This window comes from Lycium ferocissimum, chromosome 3 (assembly GCF_029784015.1).
Source record: "Lycium ferocissimum isolate CSIRO_LF1 chromosome 3, AGI_CSIRO_Lferr_CH_V1, whole genome shotgun sequence".
NCBI lineage: Eukaryota > Viridiplantae > Streptophyta > Magnoliopsida > Solanales > Solanaceae > Lycium > Lycium ferocissimum.
In genome coordinates, this window is record NC_081344.1 from 11,289,288 (window position 1) to 11,302,809 (window position 13,522).

The 13,522-nt window shown below is 35.1% G+C and overlaps 1 protein-coding gene across 1 annotated transcript in view; it reads left to right on the top strand.

Moving 5' to 3' along the window:
• Positions 1 to 1,667: 1,667 nt before the first annotated feature.
• LOC132049709 (transcription factor MYB1-like) overlaps positions 1,668 to 13,522 on the top strand; it is a 64,515-nt gene continuing 52,660 nt past the window's right edge. Inside the window, exon 1 of the mRNA XM_059440615.1 lies at positions 1,668 to 1,821. Coding sequence (XP_059296598.1) covers positions 1,686 to 1,821 — 136 coding nt within the window. The 5' untranslated portion in view covers positions 1,668 to 1,685. The remainder of the gene's footprint in view (positions 1,822 to 13,522) is intronic.

A 13,522-nucleotide genomic window follows, 5' to 3' on the forward strand; every position in this document is an offset into this window, starting at 1 on the left:
CTACAAATTTCACTTAGACACCTCAGCGGCTCTACCGATTGAACACCTGTACCACATCGGATTTGTACCACCTAAACACTTTTTTAACAATCAGTGGGAAATAAATAGTGTGTGTAGTCCACTCATGGATGATGTGGAAAAATGATGAATTAAATGAGGACACGTGGCATTTTAACTCAAAAAAATAATTAAAAAATGAAGATTGTGGTTTTTTTGAAAAAAAAAATGTTATTTTAAACGTATTTAACTCATTAAAAAATAGTTAAAAAAAGAAAAAATTGGACCCCACCACCAACACAAAAATCATCGTCTTCCTCGTCAAATCCCCCACCACCGGCCGCCGCTTCCCCACCCCAGCCGCCGTCCCCCCACCCCACCAACAATTATTCCCCTTTATCTTCCCTCATTTAGGTTCAGTTAAATGAGAACAAAAAAGAGGGCGTCAAAATTAGAACCAAAATAGAGCAATGTTTGGGGAGTGTTGTAAAGGCTAATTATGTTCTAATACTCTGCAATATAACATCTTTTTGCTCCGGTATAATTAATCTATTAAAAAAAAAAGGACTTGAATGATAATACTCACAAAGTTTATGAAATATGTATTCTTTGTTGTAGTCTCCGTTTCGGAATTCTCATTCATTAGTTATTCCATTTTTTATCTCGTATTATTAATTCGTGAGGTAATTAATGATTTAAGCCTCCAAAATCGTTTTTTTATTAACTTAAATGATAAAAGAAATATATGGAGACGCCGTCAAACAAAGAATTGAAACCTTTTGTTTACTACTCTAGAGAACTTCTTTTCTTTACTTTTCACAATTTTTTTAGCCTTCTTTTTTTGGATTTTTTAGTTTCATTTTGTGTTGTTTCTTCGTTCTTTAAGTTTAGTAGTAGAGTTCCGGAAAGCTAAATTAATTAATACATGCCAATGAAGAAGAATACTAGAGAAAGAGATCAAGTACTTACTATCACTTGATCCAGATACAATAATCATACAACTGGCAGCAAAGGCGGGTCACGTGTTAATATATAATGGAGTTAGCGTATATATACATTATTGCAAACAAATTACTATATATTATTTCTATAGTGTTTTAACATGTTATAACATGAAACGTGTCTTATTTTCAATATTAATAATTTTATTTCTTATGAACTATTGTGTGAAATTATCTAAGTGACCTGATAGTATAAAAGTTCTTTTACATTGATGAAGTATAGATGATGATGAAGATGATGATGATGATGATAATAATAATAATAATAATAATAATAATAATAATAATAATAATAATAATAATAATAATAAGAGGTTACTTTTAAATACTATCATATTGTAAAACAAATTTACACTATCAATCAATTAAAAAATATTAAAATCATATCATGCAAGTATTAACTATGCCGTCCTTTTAAAACTATTAAATTAAATTAAAATAAGATCCTATCATGCAAGTATATAAAGAGACTGAAAAGGTACGTAGAGAGAACAAGAAGACTGCAAGAGCCATCAGGCTCATCAGAGCTACCGGAGGTTTTCTTTTTTTTTATTTTTCATTTATATACAAGTCTTTACTAATTATACTCTAACATGCTTTGGTTAATTAAAGTATTAAACTCAAGCATTGGGAATTGTGTTTAATTTCGACTTGGTGTTCATTTGTAGGGAGAGAGGCCTATGAATCATGAATAATAATTCTTTTGTTACGATGTCGTCTGGAGTGAAGAAAGGTGCATGGACTGAAGAAGAAGATCATCTTTTAAGAAATTGTATTGAGGAGTACGGAGAAGGAAAGTGGCATCTAGTTCCCATTAGAGCTGGTAATATATTTATATATTATTTCACTAGCCACCTATTACAACAAAAGTAGAAACAGATTTAAGATTTTGAGTTTACGGATTTGAAATTCTGGGCAAGATAGCTTATAGCGTTAGGAATAGATTACCTCTATGCATTAAATATAATGTTAAATAAACACAAAATCTAGATCAAAACTACTAGCACGATCACTATATCTTTGATTTTTCTTTATCTCTCCTCGGCTTGAGCCGAGTGGATGATACGTGGCGTGGTATACCTGATCGTTTAGTCAGGGCGACCGCGAAAGTCACCGAATGGGTCAGTCTTTTAGTTCTCCCAGATTAGAATATCAAAGGAGGACGTTGTAGATGCCCGGGGCGGACACGACTTCTTCTAACTCTAGAAGACCACTAGAAGACACCCAGGACTATAGCATGTCGTGAAAGAAGCACACTGGACGGGCGTGCTTCGACCGTGTCTCCGGGGCACAGTTGAATGTTATAAATTATGTTGAACGCCTGAACCCGTAACTAATAATGTAGATCCATCTTTAACAAAGTTTTTATGGATATGTATAACAGATATATACCAAACCTTCAACTCCTTTGTTGATCTTCCAAGAATCATTAGAGGATTAATAAACTTAGACAAATGAATATGCCTAGCTTCATGGTTAAACTCTGTCAAACAATCTCTTTTTTGCTTTTGATCCTCCCTAAGTATAGATCCATATAGTCATAGGTTAGTTTTTCAATTCTAACTATGACCATCTTTTTGGTGTTAACTATAGAAGCTAACCTTCTAAGATAGTCTCGTCTCATCTCATGATCATGTAAAAAGTACATCCCTTTTGTCTGGGGCCTGCATTTCACAATGTAGGTATTGATTTACAGGACGACGCTGTTTGTTAGGACCTCCCTCATATCAGCTGCTTGTTGACATTTGAGTAGACGCGTCCAGAATCGAATTCGGATAGTTCTGTTAGGTCCAAAACGGGGTTTTTGACTTGGTAAGATAGTTGGTTTGGGTCCTGAGACGTTCATGTGTGATTTGGGTCTTTGGATGGAAAGTTAAGTTTTATGGTTTAGGAGTTGACCTCGGTCAACACCGGTCAAGGTGACCTCTTTTAAAAATTCCGAGTGTGTGAGTGAGTTCGTAATGTGTTTTAGGAGTGGTTTGCATATTTTGTTCATGTCCGGGAGGTTCCGGATGAGTTTCAGGTATTGGGTCAAAGTTTGAATGGGGTTGGGCCGGGTCACGCCTGGGCATCGCGTTCACAAGCCCACTCCCCAGTTCGCTATGTTTGGGTCGGGTAAGGGCTGCGTTCACGAGACCCAAAATATTAATGAACGTTACCCCGCAGACCACTCAAGTATAGCAATATGGGTATTGTCGGGTTCATATGACTTGTAGAACACTAATTTGACTATGTTGACCTTGATCTCACAATAAATTGAGCCACACTGACAATCTGTGGCTACATTTGCAAGCTTGGTTAGTTAGATGCGAAACATGGCTATTAGTTAAATAACGTGGCTATGCATGATGAAACACAAGGTGTACTTTTTTGCTAATCAATGATCAAATGGAGACAGTTTAAATAAATAAATATATATATATATATATATATATATATATATATATATATATATATATATATATATATATATATACACACACCCCACTGTTTTTTTTTTTAGTTTTTTTTTTATATGTAAATACATGTAGGTCTGAATAGATGCAGGAAGAGCTGCAGACTTAGGTGGCTGAATTATCTAAGGCCACACATAAAGAGAGGTGCCTTCTCTTCTGATGAAATAGATCTCATGTTGAGGCTTCATAAGCTTTTAGGCAACAGGCAAGTTTATGTTAACACTTTAATCTCATATTGCTCTCGAACGTCACAAAGATAGCTTTAGAATTTGAAGTTTGAAGTTAATGAATTTCTTAAGTAATATATCAGACAAAAGATACTGAATTTCCCTCAACCCATTGATTGTGCAGCTACCACGTGCTATACACTCCCATGCTGAATTTGTGCAACCATATTATCAAAAAGTTTATGAAACCATCTTATCAAAAATCTTATGACTTTGGGAAAAAGTGTAGCTTTTATTACATAATAATATTATGTCTCAACATTTTTTTTTATGATTTCTAAATATAAATGTTTCAAATTATTTGTCATTGTAGAAGTTGAAGACAAAATTAATGTTTTTCCCATTTTACCCTCAATAGTAATTGTTATTGAAGATTAAAAATAGACTAAATAATCAATGAAGAGAAATTATATCTTAAGATATAAATAAGGGTAAAATAGTTGTAAGAAAACCCTAAGCAGTACATTCTTAATATAATTAACTAAGTACCAAATTGAACAAATGATAGGTCAAAATCATTAAATGAGTATGGATAGGATGCAACTTCCCTCCTTTAGGATCAAGTCTAATAAAAATACGTTCCACCTGGATAGGTCCTTATATAGATTGTATAATTTTGATGTCCCGTGAGGAATCAGAATTCTTTTGTATAGGGGAGGAATTTATAACCTCTCATATAGTATCATCTCTTTTGTAAGCTGAAATGAAATCCTACTAATTCTATAGGGGAAAAGTGTTATCCCTGTAGCAGGTACAGAGAATTAGCGTCTCTGTTTTTGTATGATATGGCTATATCCTTCAATAATATAAGGCTTCCATCCTTCAAAGATGGAAGAGATTGATAAAAAATAAAAATAAAAAGATAGGTCAAAATCATTTTAATTTGTTTAGGGAATTGAAGAGGGGATGAGAACAAGCACACATCAAACGATTAATTTCTATTTCTTGCTATCGTGGAATTCGTCATCATGCAAGATGGATCGCCCTTACGCGATCAACCAACTCATACTAATAGAGGCCGATCCAGGATTTTAAGCTTGTGGGTTCCTAATAAATGAACTAATATGCAAATTCGGACAAAAAGACTCCAAGGGGAATTGATCCTACGTCAAGAACATGAGCGCTGAATCAAGGTTCCTTCGTTGCCGTTGAGCCAACAACTTCTTTTAGTAATGGATTCCCAACTAGCAATTTGTTATATAATTAACAGACTCCCAATATTAATACAGGGTTCGGGCTATCGGGTGTGGGTTCCCGGGAACCCACATCCATTACACTGGATCCGCCCCTGCATACTAATGCTAGGTGTAGTATGAGTTGCAAATCGGACGGTACATAACTTGATTTTGGAGGGTATAATACTTTAGGTCAAATAAATTTTAGGATAAGACTCTCACTTGACATCGCGAGTAGTAAGATTTTTAGTACATCTAAAATGTTTAGAAGTCATTTCGTACTCTATGAAACTAGGTCTTAATATTCAAAACATAATTGAGGCCTTCTCGAATTCTTTTGATTTACTTAAACCACATTTGTAGATGGTCACTTATTGCTGGGAGACTTCCGGGAAGGACAGCAAACGATGTGAAAAATTACTGGAACACCCACTTTCAAAAGAAGTACAATGTTGCTCCTCCTCATCTTCATGACCAACACCAAAAGATTAACAAGTGTACTAAGATTACCAACAAACACACTATAATTAGACCTCAACCTCGGAAACTTTCAAATAATTCTCCATGGTACTGCAGCAACAAAAGTATCACAAACAATATTAGTACTACTGACGATCAAGGCAACAAAGGGAAAATGATTATGGAGAACAATAATCCAATAATTACGACAGAAGAAGAGGACAACGTTGAATGGTGGGAAAGTTTATTGCTGGCCTCTAATTGTAATGAATTTGATGGGAGCACATCATCATTATTAAAGAAGAGGTCTAATGAGGATCTACAAAGTTTGTTGCACGAGGATATATTATTACCAGAAATATCCAAGGATGGTGGTGGTGTTGGAACAACATTAGGTTTGAGTGACTATTACGTTGATGAAGATGTTGACCTCTGGGGTCTACTTAATTAACTGAAACCTTCATTACTACGTACTATTATAAGCTTAGAGATGCATGTGCTAGTATTGGTACCACCGAAATGTCTCTACGTATTTTATGTTATGTCACATTTTGCACTTTCATGTATTCAAAAAATAAAAGGGATGTTTTTTCCTTTTCATTTTGGGTGTGTATGGCACGGATGAAAATGTTTTCAAATTTTCCCATATTTGATGGTCAACATATTTTGGAGAATATTTTCTTTAGGAAAATAAGTTTCTTAAAATAAGAAAATGACTTTAATTTCTTGGTGAGTAGAAATCAAGTTTCATAAGATGGCATTGCGAGTTCATGTCTCCTCTCCCAACATCGCCACCCTCCATAAGAATACCGCCTTATTTACAACTCCCATCTCTAGACCACCCCACTTGCCCTCGACCACCCTTCCCTTTTTCGCTTTCTTTCATTCCATGTGTTTTTAGATAGTGTTTATGGTGAGACATTACATAAATGTTCTTGGGACAAATATTTTCTTGTTTACTTGTCAAACATTAAAAATACTTATTTTTCAGAAAAACATTTTTCATGGAGAATATTTTTCTTCGTACCAAACACACCCTTTATCTTATGTCAAGATACTAGACTGGGGCCGCTTGAGACCATTTCACCGTTTTTTTTTTTTTAAATAAAGAACTAGATATATAGGCCCGTTTACGGGCCCAACATTGCAATTTAAAATTGAGTTTTGTAGGTGTTCATTATTTCTTTAAAAGAAGAAATTATAAGTTTTTTAAAAATATTTTCAGCTAAGCATAATAGAGAATTACAGTGAAATTACACTTTATAATAAATTTTCTTTCCTATTTCTATATAACTAAACAATAACTTATGGTTTGTTTAAGTTGCCACAATTAACTATATGCTCTAATACTCTAACATTACTAATTTCTAATCATAACAAACCTTAAATATGTTAATTTTATAATAAAAGTTGAGGTACAAGGGTGTACAAGTATATAGTATAATTTACATTGTGTTTGTAGGTTTTCATTATATCTTTGAAAGAAGAAATTATAAGTTTTTTAAAAATATTTCAGCTCACAATAAAGAATGATAATGAAATCACACTTTATAATAAATTATCTTTCCTATTTCTATAAAATAAAACAATACTTATAGTTCGTTTAAGTTGCCACAATTAACATTAAAAGATTACATACTCTAATACTCACTTTAACATTACTAAATTCTACTCATAACAAAGCTTAAATATGTTAATTTTATAATAAAAGTTGAGGTACAAGGGTGTACAAAAATATGTTTCAAATTATAGGAAATACAAAGTCTATTGAGAAACTTCCCTTTAGCTTTAAGGGAGCTAAAAGTATAAAATCAAATTGATCTCAAGGCGTTTAAAAAATAAGAATTGATTCTCTTATTCATCTAATATATTACAGTAGTTATTCCCCTCGCTTCATATTATATTGTGTTTTTAACCTTTAAGAAATTACTCACACCTAGAAAGTGAGAGGTGTTTTCACTAAATCACCTTTAATTAAATATTATCAATTTGGTATTTCTTGATTATGTAAAAATTCATTATCTGAATAAGGACAAATTTGAAAGAAAAAATAATTAACATTTTCTTGATTATGTTAAAACGCATTTATTTTGAACTAAATGTAAAAGTTAAAAACGTCATATAATATAGACCAGAGACCAAGGGGAGATAGTGCATCAAGCTGTTCGCAAGGCCTAACTTGATCCTCTTCCACAGAGATCTAGAAAGTACTAATTTTAATGAGAAAACTTGAAGTTATGAATTTGAGATAATTAGTTCATCTTTTTAAATAACAAAATTTGGGGTAGAAAATAAATTTACTCTATTTATCTAATAAGATGAAATTAAATTACTGGACTACTATTTTTAGATAAATAAATTGTGAATCTGAAAAGAAAAAGTTAAGAGAGAATGTGAATAGGCTTAATGCATATGCAGCCCCCTGAACTTGTCCCTTTTTTTCATTTTGGCACCTCAACTAAGTGTTGTTTCTATTGAACCCCTGAACTCGTCCTCAAGTGTGTCTATCAAACACAATCTAACTTACATAGTATTCTATCTTCAATGTAGCAACATGCTAATATATATTCTAATTTAATTATGCCATTTTTCAGCTAAGATTAGCGACGAGAGGGGAAAAAAGAGTAAGCTCTTAATTAAGCTGGCAGTGAAAGAGCAGAACCAACAGAAACCGACACATTCATGACCTAAAAAATGGCTTACCACACGTCTAAAATATTACTTTACCTTCATTATTTATTTTTTGCTTCTAATAAAAATCAGATTTAGAGGGTTTGATAGACACACTTGAGGACGAGTTCAGGGGTTCAATAGGAACAACACTTGGTTAAGGTGCCAAAATGGAAAAAAGGGACAAGTTTAGGGGGCTGCATATGCATTAAGCCATGTGAATACCATATAACAGCGTATATGCACCATGAAGATATGAGTGGGACATTTATAGGTAGAACTTGTGGGTCCCACTCTTTTATTACCATTGAACAGAATGAAGAAATTACAATTCAAATCCAATCCAAATAAGTTCGATTGGATTGGATATTTTTAGTTCGGTTTGGATATTTCGAATTTTCGGATTTAACTCTTGAGACTTAAGGCAAATTTATTAGGAACGAAATTCATGTGTTAGTTCCACAGAGGTAAATCTAAATTTTAATTGCTCAGTGAAAAAAGCCTTCCAGTTCAAATTAGCATTAACAAAAATTCAAGTCATGTCCGACATAGTAATTCATACCAAATAAAAGCATTTTGGAAAAGTGGAAATGAATAAAAATAAAATCTAAGTAGTCATCTGGAAAAATAACAAAGAACTCTGTCATGGGTGACACTAACGTGAGACTTTTGAGACTTGAGAAATAAGAAAACCGTATATTATATTTGATTTAGTGAGAATTGTATATTGGATTCAATATTTTAATGGGTAGGGCCTTAGGTACTAATCTACTGGACCTTTAGAAACTAGACTTATTAGTACTGGACACATATGATATAGGTAGGTCTAGATAAAAGGTATAAAAATTTTGAATTTTCGGATATCCAAAAATCCATAATACTAAATCCATATCCAATCCAAAGTCCAATCCATGATCCAAATATCCAAACCAAATATTTAAAAAGTTCGGATTTCGATTTGGATTTCGGGTTGGCCCAAACTGTGCCCACCACTAGTGGAAAGTACAAAAGAGATGAAATAATTAATCTTCTGAATTTATGTGGAGAAAAGTCATGTGGAGTGAGCCGAAAATCATTTATACCCTTGAGAAGAATGACAATTTTGCCCTTGGTTGTCCAAGGCCTCAGTCTTCTATATAGTAGAAATTTTTTGGGTCTAGACGACCAAACCTCCGGACAACGTAACATACAGGGCTAGACATGTACAACCTAACCAAATAGCTATGAGGATGCACAAATGAGCAAACGTTCTCCATAGCAACAGAGAAATAACAAATCAAATAATAACGAATTGGATTTGTTATATCTTCTCCTAATATTAGGAAGTTGAATTTTGTCAAGTTGAAATAGTCCCTTCACCTCTTTCGAGAGATGGAAAAAAAAAAGAGTAGAAGAAGGTACTATTTTCAAATAACTTTCTCTCTCTAGAATCAGGGTTCTTCTCGGCGATAGCTAAACATGGCAAAGAATCGAAAAACTGGAGGGAGAGGGCAACAACAGACTAGGGGTAATCTAATTACCACAGAAGGAAAGAGAAAGGTCCCACAATTGGGGGATGCAAAGAAGACCAAGAATGTGAATTTCATACAAGGAATATTACCACATGAGCTGATGCAATCTTCAGCTAAAGATCCGATGGCGACAACACCAAACCATAACAGTCCAGTAACTGCATCAAGTACAGGGAAGGCATCCTGGGCAGATGAGGTAGCTGATGATGAAGCGCAGCAAGCGAATTCGGGTAAATCGCAAACTCTAAAATCACCCCTAAATTTGAATCCATCTTGAGCATCAGAGTTGGAACACACACCGCAGAATCGGATCGGGACTATGGCACACGTAAATGCTAGCACAACTGTTAAAATCACCTTAGAGGATGTAGCGAATGAAGTTACATATTGGTCTACCGCTGTAATCTGTTACGTGATGGGCTCTAGCCCACCACAAGTAGTGATGGAAGCGTATTTCAACAGGATTTGGAAAGGGAAAAGCATTGATAAAATTGTCTAGGTAAATAGAGGGGTGTTCTTGGTGCGATTTCACACAGCAGAAGATAGGGAGAAAGTGGTTGAAAAAGGTATTCAAATGTTTGATAGGAAGCCAATAGTAGCTAAACCATGGAAAACTGATATTGATGTTATAAAGGAAAAAATGGATAAAATCCCTGTTTGGATACGATTGATTGGGTTGGATGTGAAATATTGGGGCAAAAATAGCAAGCTTAGTCGAGATCCCTCTAAGAGCAGACAAAGCCACAACAAACAAAGAGAAGATGACATTTTCAAGGGTACTGGTAGAAATACCACTAAACTAGGAGTATCCTAGTGGAGTAATGTTTGAAAATGAGAATGGCAAGTAGAATATGAGTGGAAACCAATATTGTGCACTAAGTGCAAGAACATTGGTTATGCTATTACTGATTGTAGGAAGAAACAAAGGGAGGAGACTAAACAACTGAACCTTAAGAATAATCAGACACAGAAGCAAGACACTAATAATGGGAAAGTGCAGGAGAAAGGATGGCAGATAGTTAGTCAAAATAATAAGGATGGAATGGAGGTGCAAGGGAAAGAAAGAGGCCAACAAAGTAAGGCAACAACTAGTGTATAGACTAGCAACTCTTTTGATCCACTACCAGAAGAATGTGAAATTGTGAACAAACAAATTATAAGACCTCCTAGTTCAAAGGGATGAAGTGGAAGTGCAAGCCCTGGGAATGAAGGGGGTGGGACTCCCCCATCCCCAATCGATAAGTTGGGCTTTTGGAACACAAAGGGATTAAATATAGCTGATAAACAAAGGGAAGTACAACTGTTTCTGCATAACCCAAAAGTTAGCCTATTTAGTCTCCTTGAAACAAAGGTTAAGAGAGCCAATGCTCATAGAGCAGCTCTTAACCTTTGCAGTGGATGGTCCTTTACAATAAACCTATCAGTTTACCCTGGTGGAAGAATTTGGGTGGTATGGAAACCAATGGTGTTTGATGTGGATGTGAGACTTGTAACATCACAAATTATTCATTGTCTAGTTTAGCACAAAGGAACAGGCATGAAACTGAATATCACCTTTGTCTATGGGTTTAATGATCAAGCCCTTAGAAGAGGATTATGGGAAGACATAGACCAAGTGCATAGTCAAATACAGGGGCCATGGGCACTAATGGGTGACTATAACTGTGTTTTGATAAGTGGAGAAAGAGTAGGGAGTACTGTTAAAGCAGCTGAAACCAGAGAATTCAGGAACTGTGTAGCTACTTGTGGTTTGCAAGATTTGAAATCTTCAGGTTCATTTTTTGCACGGACCAACAAATAAAAAGGAGAAGAAAGAGTGCTTAGTAGGATTGATAGGGTCTTAGTGAACAATGACTGGCTAGTAGAATTACCTGCTTCAGAAGTTCACTTCCTGAATGAGGGTCTATATGATCATTGCCCAGCATTGCTTAGCTGGGAGGAGCTCACTCATCCAATCCAAAAATATTTCAAATATTTTAACATGTGAAATCTTACCCCTGAATTTAAGACTAGAGTGCAAACGAGCTGGAGATCATAGATATAGGGAAGTAAGATGTATTAGCTAGTGGGAAAACTGAACAGACTAAAACAGACTTTGAAAAGGCTGAATAAGGAGAAGTTTAGTGAGTTTGAGAAGAAAGCAGAACATGCATAGGATCAATTGTGTCAATGTCAAACAATGATACAACTGGACCCTAGAAACACAAACCTTATTGAGGAAGAAGGAACTCTGGCTGGGCAATATAAGAAGTGGAAGTTGGCATCAGACAAGTTTTTACAGCAGAAATGCAAGTTGCAATGGTTGAAGGATGGAGATTTGAACACAGGTTCTATCACAACTACTTAAAAGCAAGAAGAAATATCAATAGAATATTTATAATTAGAAATAAGGATGGGGAAGACAGAGATACAATGGAGGGGCTAGTTAAAGCTTTCATTGAATTTTACACATCACTCCTGGGAACAAGATCAAGGGACATAACTCATGCTAATAGTGATATCATTAAGGAGGGTCCTCTAGTGTCTGATTGTCAAAGGGATATGGTGCAATAGGAATTTACTAAAATGGAGGTAAAAAAGGCTCTATGGGCTATAATGGGGGATAAGTCACCCGGACCAGATAGCTATGGTAGCCACTTTTTTAAAGATGCATGGGAGATTGTAGGAAGGGATGTGAAAGATGGAGTGCTTGAATTCTTTCAAAATAGCAAGATGCTAAGGGGAATAAAGTCAATTGTGATCACTCTAATACCTAAAAACTCACATGCAGAATCAGTGGGAGACTGTAGACCTATATACATTCATATTGGTCATCCATCTTTATTCTACCAAGGAGTGTAATGAAGCAAATAACAAAAATATGTAGGAATTTTGTGTGGACTGGACAACTTAACACAAATAAGACACCATTGATAGCTTGGGACTTGGTTTGTAGATCGAAGAAAGAGGGTGGACTAGGAATCACTAAGAGCACTGTTTGGAATGAAGCAGCAAAGGCTAAATATGTTTGGCATGTGGCTAGCAAAGCAGATAATCTTTGGGTAAAGTGGCTACATCATGTTTACCTGAAGGACAAGAATTGGTGGCAATACAAAGCACCAATTGATTCATGCTGACGGGAAGAAAATTTACAGCATAAAAACAAAGTTTATAAAACAAAGTTTGAGGGAGGTTACATACAGAATGGGTGGCTCACTCCTCCTGCGAAGTATTCAATAAAAAGTGGATACCCCTGGAGAAGAGAAACTGGGACTAAATGGCAACATTGGAGAGGTGTTTGGAACTCAGCTAATGTTCCAAAGCACAACTTTATTTGTTGGCTAGCAATGCATGGAAGACTAATGACTAAGGACAGGCTGATGAAAATAGGGGTGATAGATGAGGATACCTGCCTGTGGAAGTCATAATGAATGTCTAGAACATTTGTTCTTCAAATGTGAGTTTGCACAAGCTTGTTTGAACATCACAATACAATGGCTGAGAATTACAATCAACAATCAGGCAATCCATGGGTGGTGGAACAGAGTGGCTAGGAAGGTTAAGGGAAGGATGAGTAGAGCATTCTTATGGTCCGTTACTGCGGCACTAATCTACAGTATCTGGCAGGCTCAAAATGATGTGTTGTGGAACCATAAAATGCCCAGGCCAGAGATTGTTTGCAACCAAATTCAAAGAGAGTGCAAATATAGAACTACGGTGATTTTAACTAGGAAAAAAAAGTGTAAAGACAAGTACTGGATAGAGGAAATACTACATAGAACAAATGTATAGGAAAATAGCATAGTGAAGAAGATAGGAGCTGGTGTGCTCAGAGGGAGTTTTGCAAGTTTGTTTACATAGGTTGTACTTTCTGATGAGGTTTGTTTAATGAGAATATGTTGGTTTGTTCGACCAAAAAAAAAAAGGGCACTATTTTCACTTGTAGATGTCATTTTAGTTATTGTAACGACTAATCTTTCGTTCCTGAAAATAATAATCAAGACAAGAAAAATAGCGACAAAGAGTAATATTTGATTTCAAGAATTT